A 23,603-nucleotide genomic window follows, 5' to 3' on the forward strand; every position below is an offset into this window, starting at 1 on the left:
CATGAGAATAACACAAAAAATAAATGGAGGGTATTTTTTTCTTGTTTAGTTCTATTAGAATGAGTTTCAGACAGTATATATTACCTTCTCAGGAGAAGAGCTTTTATGGAAGCCAAACTGAGGTGTTGCTAATAGGGTTTCCTCAGAAATATGGTTTAATATTCTGCTGTAGACTATCTTTTCAAAATCATTCTGAGAACACCAGAAGGAAAGAGATGGGTATATAATTAGAGATCAGTTGCCCATTTCCACTTTTATAAATGCATATTTCCATTGTATACTCAAGTCTTTCAGAGAACATTTACTGACTTCTTGACTGCTCAGAATTGTAATCTGTTGTGGAATTACCAAGTTAGTAATATTGTTTTATGCATAGCACATCTGCTTGAACACTTCCCAAAGTACTGCATTGATATTATTGATGTGAGGCTCACTTTTCATATTTAACAATATTATTATGATTTTATGAAAAAGTTGAAAAGTATTATGATTGTTATCCTTTGTTCCATACCCCTTGTCCCTACTGTTATTTAGCAGCTCTGTCTTTTGGAAAAATTTGCCCTAAAAATGGCCTAATGAATGTGTTCCAACTCACAGGGATTAGACAGACAGTATTCTGATCACCTTGAATGCTTTTGAAAATTTGTGATACAAATAACCCCGTGAAAAAAAAAAATCATTGTCTTGGAGGGAGATTAAAACACTTTTTATTAAAAAGTCACTACCAGTTTCACAGCAACAGAGATGCTCCCATAGTTCATAAACTGTATCAGTGAGTCAGAATAATGATAACTCTGCATATGTGGCTTATAATATCATTTCCCGAGTAAAGTTTATGCTGATGCCATAAACTGTAGTGATTCAAGAATCTCTGTGTAAATTCTAGAACCACTCAGCCTTCTAGTGTCTCAAACACAGGACATTTTATATATGATTGTGGGATGGTAAAATCCTACCTACTGCTTGTCCCATGTTTGTGTGTGCAGGTTTAAAATCAGTCGCGAGAAAAAAGTAGACATGCTAGTTGAATGGCACCAACAACTACCTGTCGGACAGTCCATTGACGTATTAGTGAGTGTGTAGTGAAGAACCATGGAGTTTCTATGCTGCTCTGCGCTTATTGTGTCACTGACTATTGTTATATGAAACAAGAGCTGTTGAAAAAATACTCTAGTAGACTCTTGACTCAGCCTTGTTGGAGGAAAGAAATATTTGCAGACTCTTTTCCTGAAAGTCATGGTGTCTAGGCAGACTTTCTTTTGATTGTGAAAAAATTTTGTTTCTAATATTTGACAGGATAAGGTACTTACAGGAAGTTACATGTGTACATTGAAAGAAAAATGTAAATGTAGTGTGACTAGGGCCTCCCATCGGGTAGACCATTCGCCGGGTTCAAGTCTTTCGATTTGACGCTAGTTCGGCGACTTGCGTGTTGATGGTGATGAAATGATGATGATTAGGACAACACAACTCCCAGTCCCTGAGTAGAGAAAATCTCTGACACAACCAGGAATCAAACCCAGGCCCTTAGGATTAGATTCTGTCATGCTAATCACTCAGCTACCGGTGGCAGAGTGGCAGACTATGTTGAAAGTGTGAATTATATTGTGCATGTAAGTCAAATACATCATTAACTGATGAAAAGGAAAGTATGGATGTCTGCTCATTTTATAAGTAGAAAGAGGCTTGAAAGTTCCTGTACCTAGTGTTATTCCATGGACAATATGTCAAGAGATTTTCCAGCAGCTGACAATCCCATAAAGAAGAGGCGCTGCAAAATTCCAAGTAAGTCACCTCGTAAAGAAGTGGAATGTGCTTTGGGGAAATAAATCAGTATAACCCACACCCATACTCACACTTTATGTCATCAGAATGTTATAACACACTTCTATGCTGTCTTCAGCATACTGCTCTGGTAATAATGGATTGTCGCTGTTGGTAGGCTATCTACTTCTATCTTGATGATGACCAATGGGACTTGGTCTTAAGCAATCACTTTGCAGTCCCATGATTGTTTAAAGAAACTATCACCTGGAGATACATCTCTATTGATGCAAAACCAGTAGAGACGTTTTAATAAAATTATTTTAATAGCTAGTACAGAAGATTTTATTCACCATATGAAATGGTTAGTTTATTTTATATATAATAGTATATAAGGTGTAAAAGACTAAACGTTTTGGTGCACAAGAGTAGAGAATCTCCCTGTGGTGGAGCAGCAACCGCCATAATGGGGCATCTGTGGGGTCCCTGTGCCCTGAAATGTGAAATATCCTCTCTGCCCCTCCCACAGTCATATCATATGACCAATGAAACTTGCACAGTATCCTTGTCCCTCACTATCCAATCCATTACTCCTGACCATTTGCCCCTTAATCTCACAAACTGTGACTGAAATAAAGAAGGGGAATTCATTAAGTAACGTAAGAAAAAGTTTTGAATTTTTCTTAATTATTAGAATGAGGTTTTTTTAATTTATGCAATAAATAATAACTATTTAACTAACAGACACCAGTAATCAAAAGTTTGAAATAATAATTTCAATAAATAAATACATATGAAAAAATATTTAGTATAAATTTAATTGAACAAAAACCTGCAAATAATTTAGGAAGTAAAAGTAATTACTTACTGAAAAACTGAGGCACAGGAAAATTGTTCTGCAGAGCTATATAGTACACATACAAGTGCACGTACATCAGCACAGCTGTATTGTCACAACTGATCATGTAGCCATGTAGTTCTGTGTGTGGGCTACTATATAGCTCTATAGTGAATTCATCAGAAACCTAGCAATGTTTTCAGTTTTATTTATGTGCCCATTGACAACTCAGTGCCTCAGATATTTAGTGAGCTACTCATTATATGTGATGAGTGAGAACGAAAAACCATGTATTATTTAGAAGAAGCATTGAACAGTTAATAGGTACATGCAAGTGCACATATGCACATAAAGAAACTTGGTACTATAGGATGTATGCTCTGCAGTGTAACTCACTGTGGTTTGCAGAGTACGGATGTAGATGTTGATGCAGACATTTGCACTCTCTTCCCGCACAACAGATGCCTGGATTCTGACCTGCCATGTTTCATGGGTCATCTAATATCAGTGTAAAAGCAAATCGTACTTCCGATTTGTTGTGTTGCATTCTATGTGAATGTTGGTGTAATATCTGTATTACATAACTTAATTCTGTAGCCAGCTGCTAAAATGGTTTCTTCCCCTTTCTTTCAGGCAGTAAAAGAAGGCCCAACACCTGTGAAGGAAGTACATTTTACAATTGATGTACCAACACATTACATAGCAGATAATGGGAAAAGTGTTGAATTTCTTAGAATCCAACCAGTTCAGGTAAGCATTTTTCATTTTGATCTTGGTAATTTATGGACTGACTAATGAAATTTATTCCATGGTTAACTCCAGTTGCAGTTGCAGTTTAAGTACTTGACAATGGACTCTAAAGTGAAAACTAGCCAATTGTGAGAAGAAAATAACTTTAATTTTTGACAAAGATTACAGCTATGGGAGTGCCATGGTTTCAACCTTAACAAAAAGGAAAAATATCACACATAATAGGGATTTACACAATGTGATTATAGGCCTAGTACAATCTCTGTCTCATTTGCGTTCACAGGATATATTACATTTGTTAATAATAAACCAAGCAAATATATTTTATTACATAGTCTCTTCTTTCTCTCATATAGACTTTATTTTAGTTTTGGTGTTAACATAAGAATCTCTATAAATGAAACTAGTAGCAAGTGAATTCCCCTGATACCCAGCAATTAGAGCTTTGATGTGACAGTATAATGATGGCAAAACATTCTGCACATCCTCTGAACAAAGCAGCATGGTAAAGGCCCTTTTGCAGTCTGAGAGCCTACTATTCATCCTAATACAAAATTGCTCCACCATTCATAATTTTCAGGTTTTAACCAGAATCAAGTCCAAATCTACAACCACAATCATCAGTGAAATAAAACACTAAGCACTGAAAGGATGTTTATTACAAAAAGGAATGTACAGACAGAACATAAGTCAACTCCTGAATGGAGAGTATTTGTACAAACAGAATATTCCATAATTAAAAACATAAGAATTTCCAAGAACATTCAAGAAATGATAAATGGGGTTTAGAGTTTGATTTGGGGGAAGAGACTAAACAGCGAGGTCATCGGTCTCATCAGGTTAGGGAAAGAAGTCAGCCGTGCCCTGTCAAAGGAATCATCCCGGCATGTACCTCAAGCAATTTAGGGAAATGATAAATACAAAATAACATATAATTGTCAGTGGTGAGATGTGAACTGGTGACACGTAGCATGTCAGCCAGCAATGCTAATTGCTACTCCACAAGACATCAGCACAGTGTGTGCCATAGCCCCCTCTGGTGTAGGAATATCAGTATGCTGTATCAGAATTTCTCATTGGAGATCATAACATCACTCTACCTCTGGAACTTGTCAATGGTCCTCTGCATGGCAGCACTGATGAAACCTCATGTTTTGATCATATTGTCACACCCTCATCACTATGATGAGCACTGAAGGTAGCCCCACCTATCAGAGGTTCAAGATCAATGAGAGTGTCTTCAGTTCTTTAAAGCCTCCATCATTGATCTGCAGTAGGGTTCCATATGGCTGACACGGATGACCTCTCTGCACGTTTATCCATTTAATAAAGAGTCATAACCCTCAACTTTGTATGTGATGTCCAGCAAGCAATGAATGGTATGATATGGCTCAAACTATCACTTTAGTAACTTACCTAATAGTCCCCCTTTCAGCACAGATGTAAAAATAGTCTCCCAGTCTGTATCTCTCAGGGCAGTGTTTATCATTGTAGCAGTCTCATTCCTTCTCCTGGGCAACAAGGGTCCATATGCCAGCCAGCTTTCTTGCCTTCTCACTACTGATGAATGGTAGGCACCATCAGTATCACCCAGTTCAGACAGGAAAAATGTATCCATTATCATTTCGACCTTACAGTTTTGGCACAGAAAGAACTGTGTGAAGTCTGTAGTGTCTTGCTTCACTGTGTTATGTGCAAATATCATGGCAGGCTGTGTTGTATCCCAGTCTCTTTTTTCGTCATCACTATACTTTCAAATACCGCTATGCTGTATTGTAGTCTGTACAAAACCAGTAAATCAGAACTGGATAAAGAACTATATGCTAAAGCCAAATACAAGTATAGGAAGGCAATAAATGAAGCAAAGAAACTGCATAACATAGGAAACATTGAAAAATCTAACGATAAATGCAAAAAGGCCTGGAGTGTAATAACTCCATTGCTCACACTAAACATAAAGAGGAAATTGCCATTACCCCAGAAGAATTTAATAAATATTGCATTCAGTCCATTGAAGAAATCAGTAGCTCAATAAACAAACCCCCTGAAAATGCACTTAGTATTATGGACAGCTGCTTTGAAAAGTTTCCCCCAAGGGCCTTCATTTTCACAGAAGTGAGACCAAATAATATACTAAAAATAGTGAAAAATTTCAAACATTCAGTTAGTGTCGATTATGTAACATGTTGAAAGATGTCATTGATTGTGTGATTTATCCATTAATTTTTTGTATTAACAAATGCCTAGTTGAAAGTAACTTCCGCAACATACTAAAAATTTCTACAGTTGTGCCCATATATAAAAAAGGGGAAAAGAACTGTCCCGCTAGTTACAGAGCTATATCCATAACCCCAGTTTTTTCAGAAATTTTAGAAACAATTATGTATGAGCAATTTAGTGTTTACTTGCATAAACTAAATATAATTAGTGATAAACAGTTTGAATTTAGGAAAGGTAAATTCACAATGGATGCAATTGACTCCCTCATAAAATTAGTACTAGATGTGATTCTTGAGTTTCTCCCGGCGTATTTGATAATCAAAACATCCACAGGTGTACTGCTGGTCTATAGTGTCCAACGGGCACAATATTTCGGCGATCAAACATGTCGCCATCATCAGGTGAACTGACGGACTGAGCTCCTGTGAACGTGCTCAGGGGGAACTGGGTTCGGACGCAGCGGCGGCCAATTTAAATACCCTCCGCCCGCGGCGCGCTCCCTCCGCCAACCGCGCCCCGCGCCATGGTAGCGCGGTGGAACAGATTGCGACACCGTCTGAGATGACGTCGGTGTGATGGCTCTGTCCGCCGTGGACGTCACAACTATGCGGTTGCTCGATTTACTCTTGATTAACCCAATCACTGGTTCCCAAGCCTTGCTAAGATTATAGCCACAGTCACGGTTTATGAGGTCGGAATACAGTTCTCAGATGTTCCAATTCCTGGGGTAGACTCTCTGTGTCAGAGATAGTGCACGCCCTATGTACAAGAGACTGAAACGGAGGGTAAATTACCTTTCCTTGACATCTTGGTCAGGAGAAGGGCTGACAGCACCCTAGGTCTTGGGGTGTATCGAAAGACAACACACACTGATCTGTATTTGCACGCAGACAGCTGCCACCACCCTTCACAGAGGAATGGGGTACTTAAAACTCTTGTACATAGGGTGCGCACTATCTCTGACACAGATAGTCTACCCCAGGAATTGGAACATCTGAGAACTGTAGTTCGAAAAAATGGGTACTCAGAGTGGCAGATCCAACGTGCTCTCCGCCCAACCACTGCATCACAACCTGTTGAGATGGATGAAGTCACGAGGGAGGAGGTAGGCACTGCATTTATTCCATACACAGGCACACTCTCGGGGAAAATCGCCCGCATTCTGAAGAAACACCGGGTCGAAACTGTGTTTTGTCCTCCGAATAAAACTCGTGCACTGGTTGGGAGCGCCAAAGATGACCTCAGTTTGAGGAAGGCCGGCGTGTACCAGATTCCGAGTCAATGTGGCAAGTCGTATATTGGTCAGACGATGCGTACCGTCGAGGATTGATGCCGTGAACACCAGAGGCACACTCGACTGATGTATCCGAGCAAGTCGGCGGTCGCTGAACATTGTTTGTCGGAAAATCACGCTATGGAGTATGACCACACGAGGATTCTGGTACAGACATCGAGATACTGGGACAGCGTTGTTAGAGAGGCCATCGAAATTCGCACCAATGACAACCTCATAAACCGTGACTGTGGCTATAATCTTAGCAAGGCTTGGGAACCAGCGATTGGGTTAATCAATAGTAAATCGAGCAAACGCATAGTTGTGACGACCACAGCGGACAGAGCCATCACACCGGCGTCATCTCAGACGCTGTCGCAATCTGTTCCACCGCGCTACCGTGGCGCGGGGCGTGGACGACGGAGGGAGCGCGCCGTGGGCGGAGGGTATTTAAATCAGCCGCCGCCGCGACCGAACCCAGTTCCCCCTGAGCAGCCATAGCGTACGGATCTCCGTGCCAGCGCATTCACAGGAGCTCAGTCCGTCAGTTCACCTGATGATGGCGACATGTTTGATCGCCGAAATATTGTGCCCGTTGGACACTATAGACCGGCAGTACACCCGTGGATATTTTGAGTACTAGATGTGTTCAAAGCTATGGACTTCACCCAGGCTACATTTTGTGACTGAGCAGAGTCTTTGACTGTGTAGAGCATGACACTGTGCTGAATAAGCTAGTTTACTATGATTTTGATGACAGTATTAACATGTTCAGGTATTTTCTAGAGAACCACCAACAAGTTGTGTGCATTGGTAGGGAGAAATCAAATTTGGTTAATGTTACGTATGGCGTGCCTCAAGGGTCAGTGCTTGGACCTTTACTGTATATACTAATGATTAATGACCTGCCCTTATTCATAAATTCTCACTCAATATTGTATGCTGATGACACAACTTTTATACATAAAATCTCTCATCTAGGTACACTGACCGAAAATACCCTTGCTCAGTCCTCATTATGGTTCAAAGCTAAGGGCTTCTTACTAAATGAAAACAAAACCCAGACACTTTACTTTAGACTCAAAGTGATTCCTAATGACCAAGAACAAGAAACAGTCAAATTTTTAGGTGTTACTATTGACAGTAAATTAACATGGAAACCGCACATTAAAAATATAATGGCTAGGCTTTCAAGAGTTATTTATCTAATTAGAAATTTAAAAAGACGTGTTTCCAATGACTATGTGAGATCAGCATATTTTGCCTTCATCCAAAGCATCATTTCTTATGGAATCTTACTGTGGGGTAGTAGCTGTCTTGTAAATGACATTTTACTTTTACAGAAGAAAGTAATAAAAATAACAGATTCTGATAAAACAGTACATTGTAAATTTCTGTTTATTAAAGTGCAGTGTCTTACAGTAGTAAACTTATTCATCTACAATGTTTTATTGTATATTAGAAGCAATGTCTCTAATTTTGTGTTGAGAAGTGATATTCATAGCCGCAATACTAGAAACAGTACATCTGTAGACATGCCATATCATAGATTATCAAAATTGCAGAACTCCTATCTAGTTCTTGGACTCAGGATGTTTAATAGACTAAGTGCTGACTTTAAAGAACTGCCTGTAAATATTTTTAAAGTTAAATTATACAAGCTACTAGTGAACAATCTGTTTTACACCACTGATGAATTTTTTGAAGATGAAAATACTGTATTCTAATGTGTACCTATTTTATGTAAACCAATTTACATCAGTATTGTAGTTTATGAAGAAATATATGCTCTTGACTTTGTCTATTGCTGTAATCAGCCGAATGACAATAAAAATTTTATTATTATTTTTATTATTATTGTTATTGTTAATATTATTATTATACATCAAGGGTGTATCTCCCAGCATATTAAAGTGTGGGTGGTGTGCCCTGTCATCCTGTGGGCAATGTCACAATGTGAAATTTCCTCAGACACTAGACTGGAAACTTTTCCACTATCAGAGATCATCACATATAATTCTCTGTCCTTATGAATGATGTCTTCTACAAGTAACCTGGGAATTTTTAGAGCTTGGTGACTGGCACAGTGTTGGTGGCAGTGGAGTGTGTGAAGTAGTCAGTGCAGACTCAATTCCCATTTGTCAACTTCAGAATCTTCTCCGAAGGGCAATGTCATTTTAATGGAATGGTGTTTCTGCAAACAGAATTTATACCAGCCACCCTAGAGGTAATTACAGCATGTACTTTCATTCTTGGCATTCCTTAAAGAGGCTCACATGGTGTTTAATGGATTGGTGGCAACCTGACCAGTGATACCTGTGTCTGATTATGTCTGGAGTCTTCATGAATTCCAAATGATGAAATGTTGGAGCTTAATGAAATACTTCAGGATAGCTGGCCGTAGATCAGCTAGCATAAGGAGCAACCATTTCTGCACTACTGGTTCATAGGTCCCTTCAGATAATGTTTACCCATTTTTAATTAGAATTCTTCTTCATAGCTTCTATGATTTTCAGCAATGTTGAATCTTCCTTCTCTTTAGAAGCAATGTTTTGTAATGCAGTGATGTTTGATGTTCTGTCCACAATGCTATGTTACATTAAAGGAAAGGTAGTTGACATTCTTATGTTTGCGTCCACTTTCATATATGACTTCGACATTGTACTCCTGAAACCCCACTGCCCATATTGCCAGGTTTTTTGACTGATCCTTCAGGCTAGTCAACTACAATAGAGAGTGGTGGATTATGTTAAAAGAGAGAGAAAGAGAGAGAGAGAGAGAGAGAGAGAGAGAGGTATTGAGAAATATCAAATACATCAGCTTGGCACTCAAGAGAAAACAAGAGTCCAGTGGCATAATTCACTGAATAAATTATAAAGTTACTGAAAGATATTTTTTTAGAAACACTGTACAAGAATCAGTTGTAGCTCTAACAAGTGATTAAGAAAAAGTCATTAAATGTGGTACAGAATGCATTTCATATTTACACCAAACATCACAATTCACATACCGTAGTGTGCCAGTTCGGTCCTTCCCCCCTCCCCCCTCCCCCCTCCCCCCTGTTCAATCAACCAACCAATCACATAGTGTCTTGTAGTAAGCCATTAAATGAAATTATACTGCAATACTTCAGTCGTTGATGGAAGTCACTACCCTCACAAGAACTCACTCTAATGTCAGTGATAGTCCCAGCCGACTACAAACAACAACAACACCATGCATTCAAAATATTCATTAACTTGAGTTAGAGAAACCACTTGAAAGTTCTTAGACTGTCATGTTCATGAGTTTTTTTTGAATTATAATCCTCATTTTCACAAACAAATTGTGCAGAGCTGTTGCATGACCAAATCCTGGGAGCAGAGCTTGACAAAGGAGTTACGTGTTTGTTAGCTTGACTGGGACTGGGCTGAGACTAATGATTTTGAGTGACTTCCAACTATTTAAAGACTGGTGTATGAATAAGTAGTTATTTTACCAACTACACTATCATTTGAAGTATGAGTAGGTTAGATTTTTCTATTCTGGATGGACTATAAATATTGATAAAAACTTGGTTTGTGAAAAATGTGGTAGTTTAGGAATTTAGAAAAGTTAGTGGAATAATTTTATGTGTCCATGTTAGGGTTTCCTGACTCATGTGTACCATTGCTACATTGAAAAATATTGTAAATTATGCTAAAAACCTTAACTGATGACTTAAGTAATTAATGAAGTGTAAAATTCATATCTACAAAAGCATAATGACAAAAGTTGGGATTAACCATGCATAGAGGCAAAGTCTGCAATGGAAATTCTACAAGGGCATGCTGAAAAGCAATGCCTCCAAATTTTCGCTATGAAAATTCTTAAAGCTCGTTAATAAAACATTATTCACATTTTAACCATTATTCTTTATGTCTAGATATTTGTAGCCCTCTGCACTAGAAGGCTCTGAATTGTAGCATGTAACATGGCACTGTGTAACATAATTATGTATGTGCATGAGAAACAGCTTCCTGTAAACGAGTTTTCAACTCAAAGATTTCATTCACACATGACACACCTTCTTCTTCAGCATGACAATACCAGACCACACATGAGCACTGTTGCATCAGGAACAATCCAACGCCTTGGGTTTACTGACATCAATTGTCATCCACACAGTCCCGTCTTTGCCCCATTCAATTTTCATCTGTTTCCAAAACTTAAAGAACACCTTGGAGGAGTTCACTTTGTTAGTGATCAAGCAGTGCAAGGTTAGTTGAGATTGTGGCTCCATCAAACAAACTCAAATATTCTACAGTGATTGTATCAACAAACTGGTCTCTCCTTGGGGGAAATGTGTTCATCGCTGGGGTGACTTAAAATTTGGAGGCATTACATTTTAGCACACCATGTATATAAATAAGAATGTAAGTATTAATCTGTTCTAAATCTTAAATCTCCAAAAGTACTACAACAATTGCTTTGAAGTTTTGACACAGCATTGCATTCAAATATATGCCTTTTTTGTGCCTTATACCCTCACTGAACAGTATATTCCAAAAACAAACAGCACAATCTTATGCATGTCCATTAACTAGTTCATATAACAACACAAATAATTACTTGTCTGTATAATACAAATTAACACTGCTGTTATTCTTCACAGTGGGTCACTCCCAATAAACCACAGGCAACTGCAACCCAGTTGTTGTGGCTTAACTTATAAGGATTCCGTCAGCTCATATTCACATGCAGTAGCCCACCACAGCAGCCACACAAAACATCAACAGCAGTGCCCACTAAACTGGAAGTCTAGCATACCAACTTTCTCCAGTATGGGACCCAACAACCAATACAGAAAAAGTAACCACACTGCAGTGGTACGATGAGCAGCTTCCTGCATGGAGAGCTAGGTGATATCTTTGTACTTCCAGGTCAAAGGCTTAATGCAGAAGGATGCTCTACTGATGTGTTTGGTAAGCCACAGCTGCAACAAAGTGGTGCCACAGTTGTGCTACTCACAGCTGTGAGTTGCAGTGATAGGCTCATGTGGGTAGTCAAGACAGTGCCACTCATGATGACTCTTGTCTGACACATCCTCCCCTGCCGAACTCAAGTACATGGGGTGGAGGGAGGGGGCACTTACAAATTAGCCAGAAATTCTCCACTCAACATCATTCACAATATAAAGTCTAGAGAAAACAGCTCCATTACTCTTGTAATGATAAGACGTCATTATCAAATGAAAAGGACGCAATTTATGATCAAAATACACAAGGTAAAATGAGTTCACCCAGTTGCTACAAAGATCAGAAATCACAACAATCTATTTTTATCAATAGATTACATGTCCTAAGGGTATATTCTAATTTAGATGGTTTTTCTTTCACATAAGGTTTAATTTGAGATCTGTATATTCCAAATATTTTTCTGTTCTGTTTTTGACCAGCAAGGTCACCAACAGTAACGAAAAGCAAAATTCAGTCAGGTCCCACAAACCTGGGCAAAAGCTTCCTCATAATTTTATGTGTCCTGGGACTTGTTGCACCAAAGTTTTAACCCAAAGTCGATCACTTAGTGTCAGGGAGATCAGCTGCCTTCCACCACTGTAATGTTTTTCAATTTTCTCATGAGCTACCCTGAAGTTGTTATGAGCACTCTTCCAATAAGTGCAGGTCGGAGGAGCATCAACCCTCTCTGGAAACAATCATTAAGTGACCACAAGTAGTCATGTGGCATGTTAGGTTTAAATGCAAACATCAAGCTTACTTGTAAGGCCTTGTGGGCCTCATGCATAGCCATATTGAAGGTGTAACCTAGCAATGACAAGAAGCCATCACACCAGATATGATCACTAAGGTGGGAGGCAATCAGGGCCCAGTTTATGAATAGGGCATGATTGTACTATGAGCCACCCCTACTTCAAAGCACAAATTATGAAAAGTAGCAGATTTAATGGGCATGGTGTTATCTGACTTTGGCAGTAATATTACAAGTGGCAACAACAAGCATAGTGCATGAATGTATCTGCAAAAATGAAAATATACCAGTTGTCCTCTCTGGACCACAGGAGCAGCCCCACATAATCAACATGTAAGTTTTACATCAGTGCAACAGCTGCATCAGATGACAGAAAGGTTTCGTGTGTTGACTGCAGGTTTGCTGAGTCCTCAGGTTTTGCACCCTAGCACCACCTCATGATATGTTTATCCATGCCTTTCCAGTTAAAATTTTCTCAAATTATCACACTTGTTTTGAACATTCCCAAATGACACACAACTGAGGTTTCATGATAATACTTGGATCACTAAAGAAACCAGGTCCTCTGGTAGCATAATATTCTTATCTTGGTTCCCTTGATGAGTGCAACAAAATGCATTTCCCTTCAAACAGAAGGTCATGATGGTTTCTCCTTTCCTTCCCCTGCCCTTAATGCTATTTAGTTCAGGGTCTCCATCTTCCTATATGACAGTGTCCTTAAAGAGAAGTGGGAACCTACTGAGAATGGCACAACTCTGATTAACTGATGACTCTAGCATGACCTCCCTTGTGGTTTCTTCATCCCTTAGATGTTCCTCTGAGTCTTGATTAAGCATTGCTCAGGCCATTCACCATAATTTTCCAAGCCATGGATACATCTGACAATATGCTGAAATGTGTACTGTGCACCTGGTGGTTCGTATGACCCAGCTTAGCCTTGGAAATACCCAGCAGAGAGCTGATTATCAGTTTCTAAAAAGAAAAGGCTTGGTGTTCCAGATACAATTAAATTTTACCAAAGTTAACAAGACTGCCATGGCCTCCAGCTTACATGCACAGTACTTGGCTTTGAAAGGGAAGGGCTACATGAAGCAAAAGCTGTAGTTGTCTTCCAGATGCTCATTCCTTCAAAGGGATAGCTGTGACTCAGGACATAAAGGCATCTGATCTGGACAATAAATAACTTACAGAAATCAGCCATAGCCGATGCAGGGGCAGTGGTTAAAACTTTCTTTAAGACCTGATGTTTGTTGTGATGGACCCCATTCAATATTTTTCTTTCTTTTGAAGACCATTTTTATGGTGCTGCTAGTTGGAAGAAATTAGTCTCAAATTTATGAAGAAGATTACTATTGCAAGTGGAATTTTGTAATAGGCCTGGATTAAGTCAAATGTCATAAGGACCTTCATCCTTTGGAACCACAAGAAGCATGAACCCAAAGTAGAAAAAGATATAAATTGGAAGACTACCTTTTTATGAATCACCCATTAATCTCAATGAGGTGCACCCCCCACTCTTTCACTCCCCAGACAAGTATAGTGGAGGAGTACAGGTATTTAGATGGCCTAATAACTCCCTCACAGAGTGTTGTGATAGTGCCACGCCATTTAACAGTGCCGCCATGACAGTACGCGCAAACGGCGATAGAGGCGCTCTGCAAATCGGCTGAGCGCGGGAGCACCACCTAGCTACGAACGGCGCCGGCCGCATGTCACGGCATGGCAGTCGAATATGAGAGACTGAGTTGTAATCATCAGCTATTGTTTCTAAGAGAGAGTGTTGAATATCCACGCAATTATTGTGATTAAAGGTTATAACATTTTTTGGCGACGAGGTCGGGATATTTTCACTGCGTTGTGGATTTGCGTGTTCGTGACGGGGCAGACATGGAACAGCTTATGGAAGCGCTCATTGAACAACAAACACAGCTGACAACTACTATTCAGGCTCAACAAACACAGCTGACTGCAGCGATTCAGGCGTTGTCGACGTCGCTTACTCATCGTCTGTCTTCCTCTTCTCCGCCTCCATTCCCTACTTACAATGAGGCCGCTGAAGACTGGGAGGATTATGAGAAGCGTTTGCGGCAACACTTCTTGGCTTTCGGCGTCGTCGACGCTCCTATGTGTAAGTCGTTATTTCTATCTTGGATTTCCCCTCGAGTCTATCAGCTGCTATCTCAGTTAGCCCCTCTGCAGGAACCTGCCTCTCTGTCCTTCCAAGAAATGTGTGACTTAATGTCTGACTATTATCGAAAAAACACCCACGTCATTGCCGCCTGCGTGTCGTTCTACCGGTGTCGTAAACAGCCCCATCAATCTTACCGGGCTTGGGCGGCGGAACTACACGGTCTGAGTAGGAAATGGCAGTTTGTCACGGACACACATCACGAGTCTTACGCTGATTCAATGGTTAGGGATGCTATTCTATGGATTGCTCCTGATAAAGAAGTTCGGCAACGTGCCCTACAAGTACCAAACCCGTCGTTGTCAGAAGTTCTAAGCATCGCTCAATCCTTTGAAGTGTCTCATGCTGCTGGCGCGCAAATAGACGCGTGGTGTGATGTAGGCGCTGTACAGTCAACTCTCGACACAGGAAAATTGCCTGTTTCACAGGAGAACGACGATGTGGTGGCAGTTCACTTGCGTGAACAACATCGCGTTGGGCCACAACGCTCGCAGCGAAACCAGCAACCACAGAAGCCGGTTCGTTCCGCACTTCCTTCTTGCCCCCGTTGTTTCGTACAGCACGACAGAGCAGCGTGTCCAAAACATTGGGCCACGTGTAATTCATGTAGGAAAAAAGGCCACATTGCTTCTGTGTGTCAGTCCCCTAAAGTTCCTGTCGACAAGGACGAGGTGTCGGACATGGGTGTTCACTGTGTGCTTTCTCAAACAAATAAGTTGTTTGTTACTGTTCGTGTTCTGGATAAAGACATCCGCATGCAGGTGGACACTGGCTCTGCAGTAACTCTCATTAATTCTCACACATATTTGGCATTGGGCTCCCCTCCTTTGTCTCCAGTTACGCGAAATCTGAGGACTTATAATAAACAGAAAATTCCTATCATGGGCCAGTTTGATGCTTCCACTGCCTACAAGTCTGTTGTTCGCCCCTCACGTTTTATGTGGTGGATCATGCGGGCACTGAAAACCTGTTCGGTTATGATGCTTTCCAGTTGTTCGGGTTCTCCATTGATGATGATGTGCACCTCATATCTGAGGATATTCTGTATCAACAGCTGGATGGATTGTGTTCTGAATTTTCGTCCGTGTTCTCTGCTGGTCTGGGTTGTGCCAAGGATTTTGAAGCCCACATTACTCTTAAACCTACGGCTTGCCCTAAGTTTTTCCGGGCACGCCCTATTCCGGTGGCATTGCGTGCACCTGTCAAGGCTGAGCTAGACAGGTTAACAGCTTCAGGGATTCTCCTTCCGGTTACCTCCAGCGAATGGGCATCGCCGATCGTGGTGGTTTCTAAACCAAACGGGAGTCTATGATTGTGTGGCGACTTTAAAGCTACTGTCAACGCTCAGAGCCTCATTGACACTTATCCTCTTCCCCGTCCTGAGGTGTTGTTTACCAAGCTCGCTGGGGGCCAGTTCTTTTCCAAACTTGACTTATTGGAGGCATACCATCAGTTGCCGTTGGACGCTACTTCCAAGGAATTTCTCGTTATAAACACTCCTTGTGGGTTGTATCAGTACCAGTGGTTACCATTTGGCATCACTAGCGCACCGGCCATTTTTCAGCAGTTTTTGGAACACCTCATGGCTTCCGTTCCCGGCTGCATAAACTATCTGGATGACATTGTTGTCACGGGGGCCTCCACTGAGGAGCACCTTCGTAATTTGCGTTCACTGTTTCGGGTTTTGCATTCGGTGGGGTTGAGGTGCAAACTGCACAAGTCACAGTTCTACCAACCCTCCATTGAGTATCTTGGTTTCCACTTGTCCCATGAGGGTATCGTTCTCTACGTCAGCACGTTGCGGCCATCTATGGTCAAAGAATTTCAGGCGTTTCTAGGCAAGATTGCTTATTATCACAAATTCATTCCATCCTCAGCAGCGGTAGCTTATCCTCTGCATCAACTGTTACGCAAAAACGCCCCCTTCTGTTGGTCCGATGGGTGTGAGCAGGCTTTTGTCCACCTGAAGGCTCATTTGCAGTCGGCGCCTTGTCTTGCCACATTCCGTCCGGGTCAGCACTTGGTTCTGGCGACTGACGCATCACAGTATGGCCTAGGGGCTGTTCTCGCCCATCGGTATGAGGATGGGTCGGAACGACCCATTGCCTATGCTTCCAAGACCCTCAATGAGGCGCAACGGCGTTACTCTCAAATCGAAAAGGAGGCACTCGCTATCTTTTATGCTCTAAAAAAATTCAGCGTTTTTTTGTATGGTTCTAAGTTTCACCTCATCACCGACCACAAACCACTGGTCTCCCTGTTCAGCCCATCGGCGTCGCTTCCGGATAAGGCGGCTCACTGCCTGCAACGTTGGGCCTTATATTTGTCTCGTTTTCATTATGAGATTCACTATCGCCCCACGGCCCAGCACACCAATGCTGACGCATTGTCGCGATTGCCGATGGGCCCCGACCCTGTTTTCGATCGTGGTGAACTCCTCTGTTTCCACATTGATGAGGAAGAACGTTGTGCGGTCGAGTGCTTTCCACTTACAGGTTCGCAGGTCGCGTTGGCTACTGCACGGGACCCGGTCCTGCGTCGGGTGATCGGTTTTGTTCAACGGGGTTGGCCGGACAGGATCAAGGGCCGGGCATCGGACCCCTTTCGCAACTACCATGCCTTGCGCCTTCGTCTGTCTGTTCATGATGGTGTTGTTCTTCTGGTCACAAATGGCGCATCTCCACGGGTCGTGGTGCCAGCCTCTCTTCGCAAAGATGTTCTCAAACTGTTGCACAAAGGCCATTGGGGTATTTCTCGGACTAAGTCCCTGGCCCACACGCACGTTTATTGGCCCAGTATTGATTCGGACATCGCCCATATGGTTGCTGCATGTGGCCAGTGTGCTCAACAACTGGCAGCACCTCGTACAATGCCCTCTCTGTGGCCTGATCCAGCTCAGCCACGGGAACGGGAGCACGCCGACTTTGCCGGCCCCTTCCTCGGTACTTATTGTCTACTGTTTATTGACGCCTTCTCAAAGTTTCCGTTTGTTGTTAGATGTCCGTCACCCACCACTGCGCCGACGACGCTGGCTTTGTCCAAAATCTTTGCACCCTCAGTTCTCTTCTCAGGCCTTCCGTGAGTTTTGTACTGGACAAAGGATTCATCATGTTACAGCACCTCCCTTCCATCCGCAATCAAATGGGGAGGTCGAGCGCCTTGTCCGCACTTTCAAATGCCAGATGAAAAAATTCCTTAGTGATTTTTCCACAGATGGCGCTCTGATGCAATTTCTGAGTTCTTATCGCTTCACGCCTCTGGGTGATCGCAACCCTGCTGAACTCTTGCATTGCCGCCAACCGCGCACTCTACTGCACCTGCTTCACCCTGTCAGGCCTTGTGCTGTGTCCCCCAGTGCGGGAAAATACTCGGTGGGCGCCGACGTGTGGGCACGAGCGTATGGATCTCGCCCTAAATGGATTCCAAGGGTGGTCAAGGCTCTTCGCGGTCGCCGGCTTTGTGAAATCCGTATGGGCGACGGCACGGTTGTTCGCCATTATGACCACATGCACCCATGAGTGGTGGCCACGCACGAGCTTCTGTCCTGGACATTTTCGACCATACTCTCGTGTCTCTTCGCGGGATCGCCTCGGGGCCTCACAAGAGGCCATGGATGTCTCCGCGCTGTCCATGTCTCCAAGGAAGTGAGTGTTTTTTTTCAAGGGGGGCAAAGTGTTGTGATAGTGCCACGACATTTAACAGTGCCGCCACGACAGTACGCGCCAACGGCGATAGAGGCGCTCCACAAATCGGCTGAGTGCGGGAGTGCCACCTAGCTACGAACGGCGCCGGCCGCATGTCACGGCACGGCAGTCAAATATGAGAGACTGAGTTGTAATCATGTGATCAGCTATTGTTTCTAAGAGAGAGTGTTGAATATCCACGAAATTATTGTGATTGAAGGTTATAACACAGAGCATTTCATCAATACTTGTCTGCAGTGCTTTCATTCGAGGTGGTGAGAACCTACATGTTTGATGCCTTATGGAGGATATTATTGGTCAATTCAGTTTTATACTCAGCTTCTTTAACCTCCCCTAACCTATCTCTGAGTACATCACTAAACTCTTCACTTGATGTAAAAACTTTCCCCTCTCTTTGGACGACAAATGGCTGATATCGTGCATGTTAATACATCAGTACCCACTGAGTTAACTACATGCTTCCAGCCCTCCCCCCTCCCAATTATTCAGCACCTGTTTACAAAAGTTAAAGAACTTTTGATGAACAAACTCAAAGGAGAACCTTCCATGCCTACACTGGGGAACTAATCAAGCCCTGCAGATAAAGTCTGAACTCCAAAGTAACGGGCACGGATAGATTACAGGACAAGTTACTGGGAAATTTCTACATAAAATCATTGATCCAAATCTTAATCATAATTGTCCCTAATAGTTGCCTTTGCACAGATTTGGCTAGGTGATAGGACACAATTCCACTTGACAATTCTGACAATTTGCAATGCTCCCAATGCATTAAACAAACTTGATGAGAGAGGCGAGTTACTGGTATCAAGGAAAGCACAAACCAGCTCCTCATTTATAGGCTTATACACAATGGGAATTCAGCTCTAGGTATTGCCATATTCTTCTGCAAAAGCCTCTCCTTGGGATCCCCAGCAATATGCAGAGTTTCTTTACCCTTAAAACACCTCACTGCAGACAACACCAGCTGCTGGCTCTGATAAATATTTGCCATCCCATGCTACAGCTTGCACACAGTTCAACAGCTCTCCTAACTGGTGGAAGTTCTGCTGCCACTCATAAAACCATGCTTTAGAGCAATCAACTGATGCATTCTCTCCAAAATATTTTCAACTATTTCCCTTTTGCTATAATTCAAACACAAACTTCTAGCACTATCTTTTATCTGTTTGATGTACTTCTCTAATGGTTCATTATAATGTTGTACTTCTAGATAGCCTTTGCTGACAAGCTCATGTTGGGCACAATAGTTATGACAAATTAAGTTGTAAAATACAGTAGACGACAGTCTACACCATGTACCATCCATCAATGCCCGCTCCTGTCCCCCACTTACCATTGGGCTCAGCAACTAAAAAGAGTGTTCATTACTTAATCCAAGACATTCCCCGGTACCTTACAATTACAATAAAAATCTTAATGCCATCAGTAACTCATCAATAGAATCTAATGATAATACCCCAGCTCCCTGAAATAATCTCTCTAATGATTCCAGAATGAAAATTTCACTCTGCAGTGGAGTGCTCTCTGGTATGGAACTTCCTGGCAGATTAAAACTGTGTGCTGGACTGAGAATCAAACTCAGGACCTTTGCCTTTTGTGGGCAAGTGCTTTACCGACTGAGCTGCTCAAGCACAACTCATGCCCTGTCCTCACAGATTTAATTCCATGAGTGCTTCATCTCCTACCTTCCAAACTTCACAGAAGCTCTCCTGCAAAACTTGCAGAACTAACGCTCCTGGAAGGAAGGAACATTCTCAAAACATCCCTCAGGCTGTGTCAAAACCATGTCTCCACAATATCCTTTCTTCCAGGAGTGTTAATTCTGCAAGTTTCACAGGAGAGCTTCTGTGAACTTTGGAAGGTAGGAATGAGGTACTGGTGGAATTAAAGCTGTGAGGTTAAGGTGTGAGTCGTGCTTGAGCAGCTCAGTTGGTAGAGCACTTGCCAGTGAAAGGCAAAGGTCCCGAGTTTAAGTTTTGTTCCAGCACACAGTTTTATTCTGCCAGGAAGTTTCATCTCTCTAACGAGTTAGATGACTTAAGGAACAAATTAGACATTGCTCAAAAAGGGGATCCACAAAGGGTTTGCTCCCCCTTGGCTGACACAACTTCCTTATAATAACCTCTTCCAGCTGGAATAACATCCCCTGGGTTCATATCAGCAATTCATTCAACTATTTGCACAATGTATTGCAGATTGAATTGGATGGTATTATGCTACAAAAAATCCTGTGCTTTCTGAACATAATGCATAACATGGTATTCAGTTCTGGTAACTTGCGAGATAGATGGTTCACTAACCTCAAAGAAACTTTTGATCATAACTCTGTTAATGTAGTTTTAATGCATGACATGACATCACTCATCTGAGCTTCCATCAACTCAAGAGGGCCATCGCATTATCAAAAACTTCCCATAAATGGCATACTAACTCAGCTGCACTGCCCATCGTATCAGCAATACAAATCTTTAAATCATTACTTAATTCATCCTGAGTTCCACCATCCTGAAAACCTCCCTGTTAGCCACGCTGAAGCAGAATTACAGAAAGTAATATTTGCTAAAATGTACACCAGAAATAAACACAAATAAACATTTTCAATTTTCCCCAAAGAAAAATATTGTTGGTATCACACCAATGTCACTCTCTCTGCTACTAATTTATAACATGTTCAGTGAGTGGAAGGCGTAGATTGAAAAGGGTGTGATACATTGTTTTGAAAACACATTTATCACATTCAACAAACATTTCTTTGAAAATAATACTAAAATCCTACTAACACATTCTTCATTACAAGAGTTTGGATTGTAAAGATCCCCAGTAAATGTTACTTACAGATGAGCTTACACACAATTATATTAAATCATCACAAATGACTTCCCACTCAAATACAATAAAACATAATACAAATGACTTCTCACACAATTATAATAAAACAGCATTAATCTCTTAATTCAAATTAATGGTCAGGTGTAATTTAATAATTTGATCATCAAGCCCAGAAGCAACATCAGCAACCTTGGGGAATATGCCCCTTTTAACCACGAAATATTTTGACTGAATGGTATAGTGCAATATATTCAAACAGTGAATAACATGATCTTATTCAAGTCTGTCAACTATTTCAAACAGTGACACAAATCATTATTTGTCTGTATAATACATCTCAACACCTTTCTTATTCTTCAAAATGGGTCACTCCTGATAAACCTCAGGCAACTGCAATTCATTCACTGTGGCTTACACAAAGATAGTCCCTATTCAAATACAATAACCCACCACCGCAGTCACATGAAAACATCAGCCAAACCATGTAGCAATGCCAGTGAAGATGGAAGTCATGCGTGAAAGCTTTCTCCAGTATTGGCCCCAACTAATACACAAAATAATGTTAATGTTTGATGGTAACTGCCATTATCACCGACATGGACCAAGTAACTGTTCTGAAATGGTTATGGTGAGTAGCGTCGTGCATGGAGAGTGAGGCTATTTCTTGTTACCTCCAGCCTGAAGGCTCAATGCAGAAGGGTGCCGCACATGTGCCTGATAAGCCACAGTTGCAACTAGATGGCACGACAGTTATGCCGCTCCCAGAGCCACACTTCAGCAAGAAGCACACATGGGAATTCAGGCCAGCACAACTTATGATAAGTTATTGCTAGCACACTTTACTTATCCTGGTAGTGTTAAGTTTTTAAATGGTGAGTGACATACACATTTGAAATCATGTCACTCCAAGATTCTGCTGACTTTTCTAGAGCTGTCACTGAAATTAGGATGCAAGTATGCTTAAAAGATCTTCACACTGGGAGTTGTGTTGACTATTGGAGGCATATTGATATATATCATTGTGTGTAGACTCTCTGTACACACTATGTTAGAGCTTACCATCTGGGTTCTATTTCACCGGGTTGCCAAGAAACTGTAAGATCCCATCCAATTCCAACTCTGTGGAATGCTGCATGTTGGAGTGAAGTGAATTGAAGTGATGGAGCAATTCACCTAAGGTTTCTGTCCATGTAGTAAAGTGAGAAATGTGTTTTCCAAATAGTGATAGAAACAGATTGGTTCTAATTGGGCTTACTCCAGAGCCTTAACGTCACAATCTCTTAAACAAAATCACCTTAACCAGTGACAGAGGACATGCCATGGTAATACTGCCTCTCTGTTCACAATAATTTCCAATGAAGTCAAGGTAAGTTGCAGTGTTCATAAAAATGAAAACTCTCATTAGGTTAATCTTGAATGTCTTGAATATCAGTTCCATGGAATCCTTTAGTGGTACCCTGCTGAAGGAGGACACTACATTAAAACTTACCAACATTTCATTGTCACTGAGATAAAGTTCTTGCACATGCTGTAGAAAATGGATGGAATTACAGAAATGATGCTGACATTTCTCCACAGATGGAGTCAGAAATCAGTCAGTTTTTTGGCAAGCCCCTGTGCTGCTACTCCTAAATTTTTGACAGTGAGTTGCAGAATGATGCAATCTTTGTGAACATTCAGTAGCCCCCACAGCTGTGGGTGTGCAGCAGCTCATCACTGAAGTTTATCGACAGTTTATGTATGGAGGGTACTGTGAAGAAGTTTTATGGTTTTTTTCTGGAGATGACTTGTCAGATCTCCTTCTATTTTCCTGTAATCTGCATCACTGGGAAGACCAAACATTTTCTGTTTGTATTCTGAGTTCAGGATCAACACCTTAGTTTTCATGTTGTTAGCAGGCAGGATGACCAAATTAATCTAGATCATCATACAACTTGCAGAAGGTAACTCTTCGCAACTTTGAAATATTGCTCTGTGGTTGTGTGGCTCTGGTGAGCATGCTGCAAATTATATGGCACATTTCTTTGGCTTCATTGACTGTCAGAGCATAGATGGCTCATTCCACACTGCTTCTGATATACACAGTTGGAAATCATGCTGGGGTCAGTGCAAATTTTAGTCGTTTCCCAAGCACAAACTTTGCTACATAATCACTTGTTCTTGTAAGGTTTATCACAGTTCACTGAGATGGATCTTGTGTGTACTGAAGACCACAAGTAGCAGCCAATCCTCACCACCACCACCACCACCACCACCACCACCACCACCACCACCACCACCACCTGGGATGATGACCAATGTATACAG

At 41.6% G+C, this 23,603-nt stretch overlaps 1 protein-coding gene across 2 annotated transcripts in view; it reads left to right on the forward strand.

Annotated features, from left to right (window-relative positions):
• LOC126268028 (integrin alpha-PS5-like) overlaps positions 1-23,603 on the forward strand; it is a 554,707-nt gene that overhangs the window by 460,559 nt on the left and 70,545 nt on the right. For both annotated transcript variants that reach the window (XM_049973448.1, XM_049973449.1), the window contains exon 19: positions 3,236-3,352. In XM_049973448.1, the coding sequence (XP_049829405.1) occupies positions 3,236-3,352 (117 nt within the window). The remainder of the gene's footprint in view (positions 1-3,235; positions 3,353-23,603) is intronic.

The sequence above is a fragment of the Schistocerca gregaria genome, chromosome 4, assembly GCF_023897955.1.
Source record: "Schistocerca gregaria isolate iqSchGreg1 chromosome 4, iqSchGreg1.2, whole genome shotgun sequence".
NCBI lineage: Eukaryota > Metazoa > Arthropoda > Insecta > Orthoptera > Acrididae > Schistocerca > Schistocerca gregaria.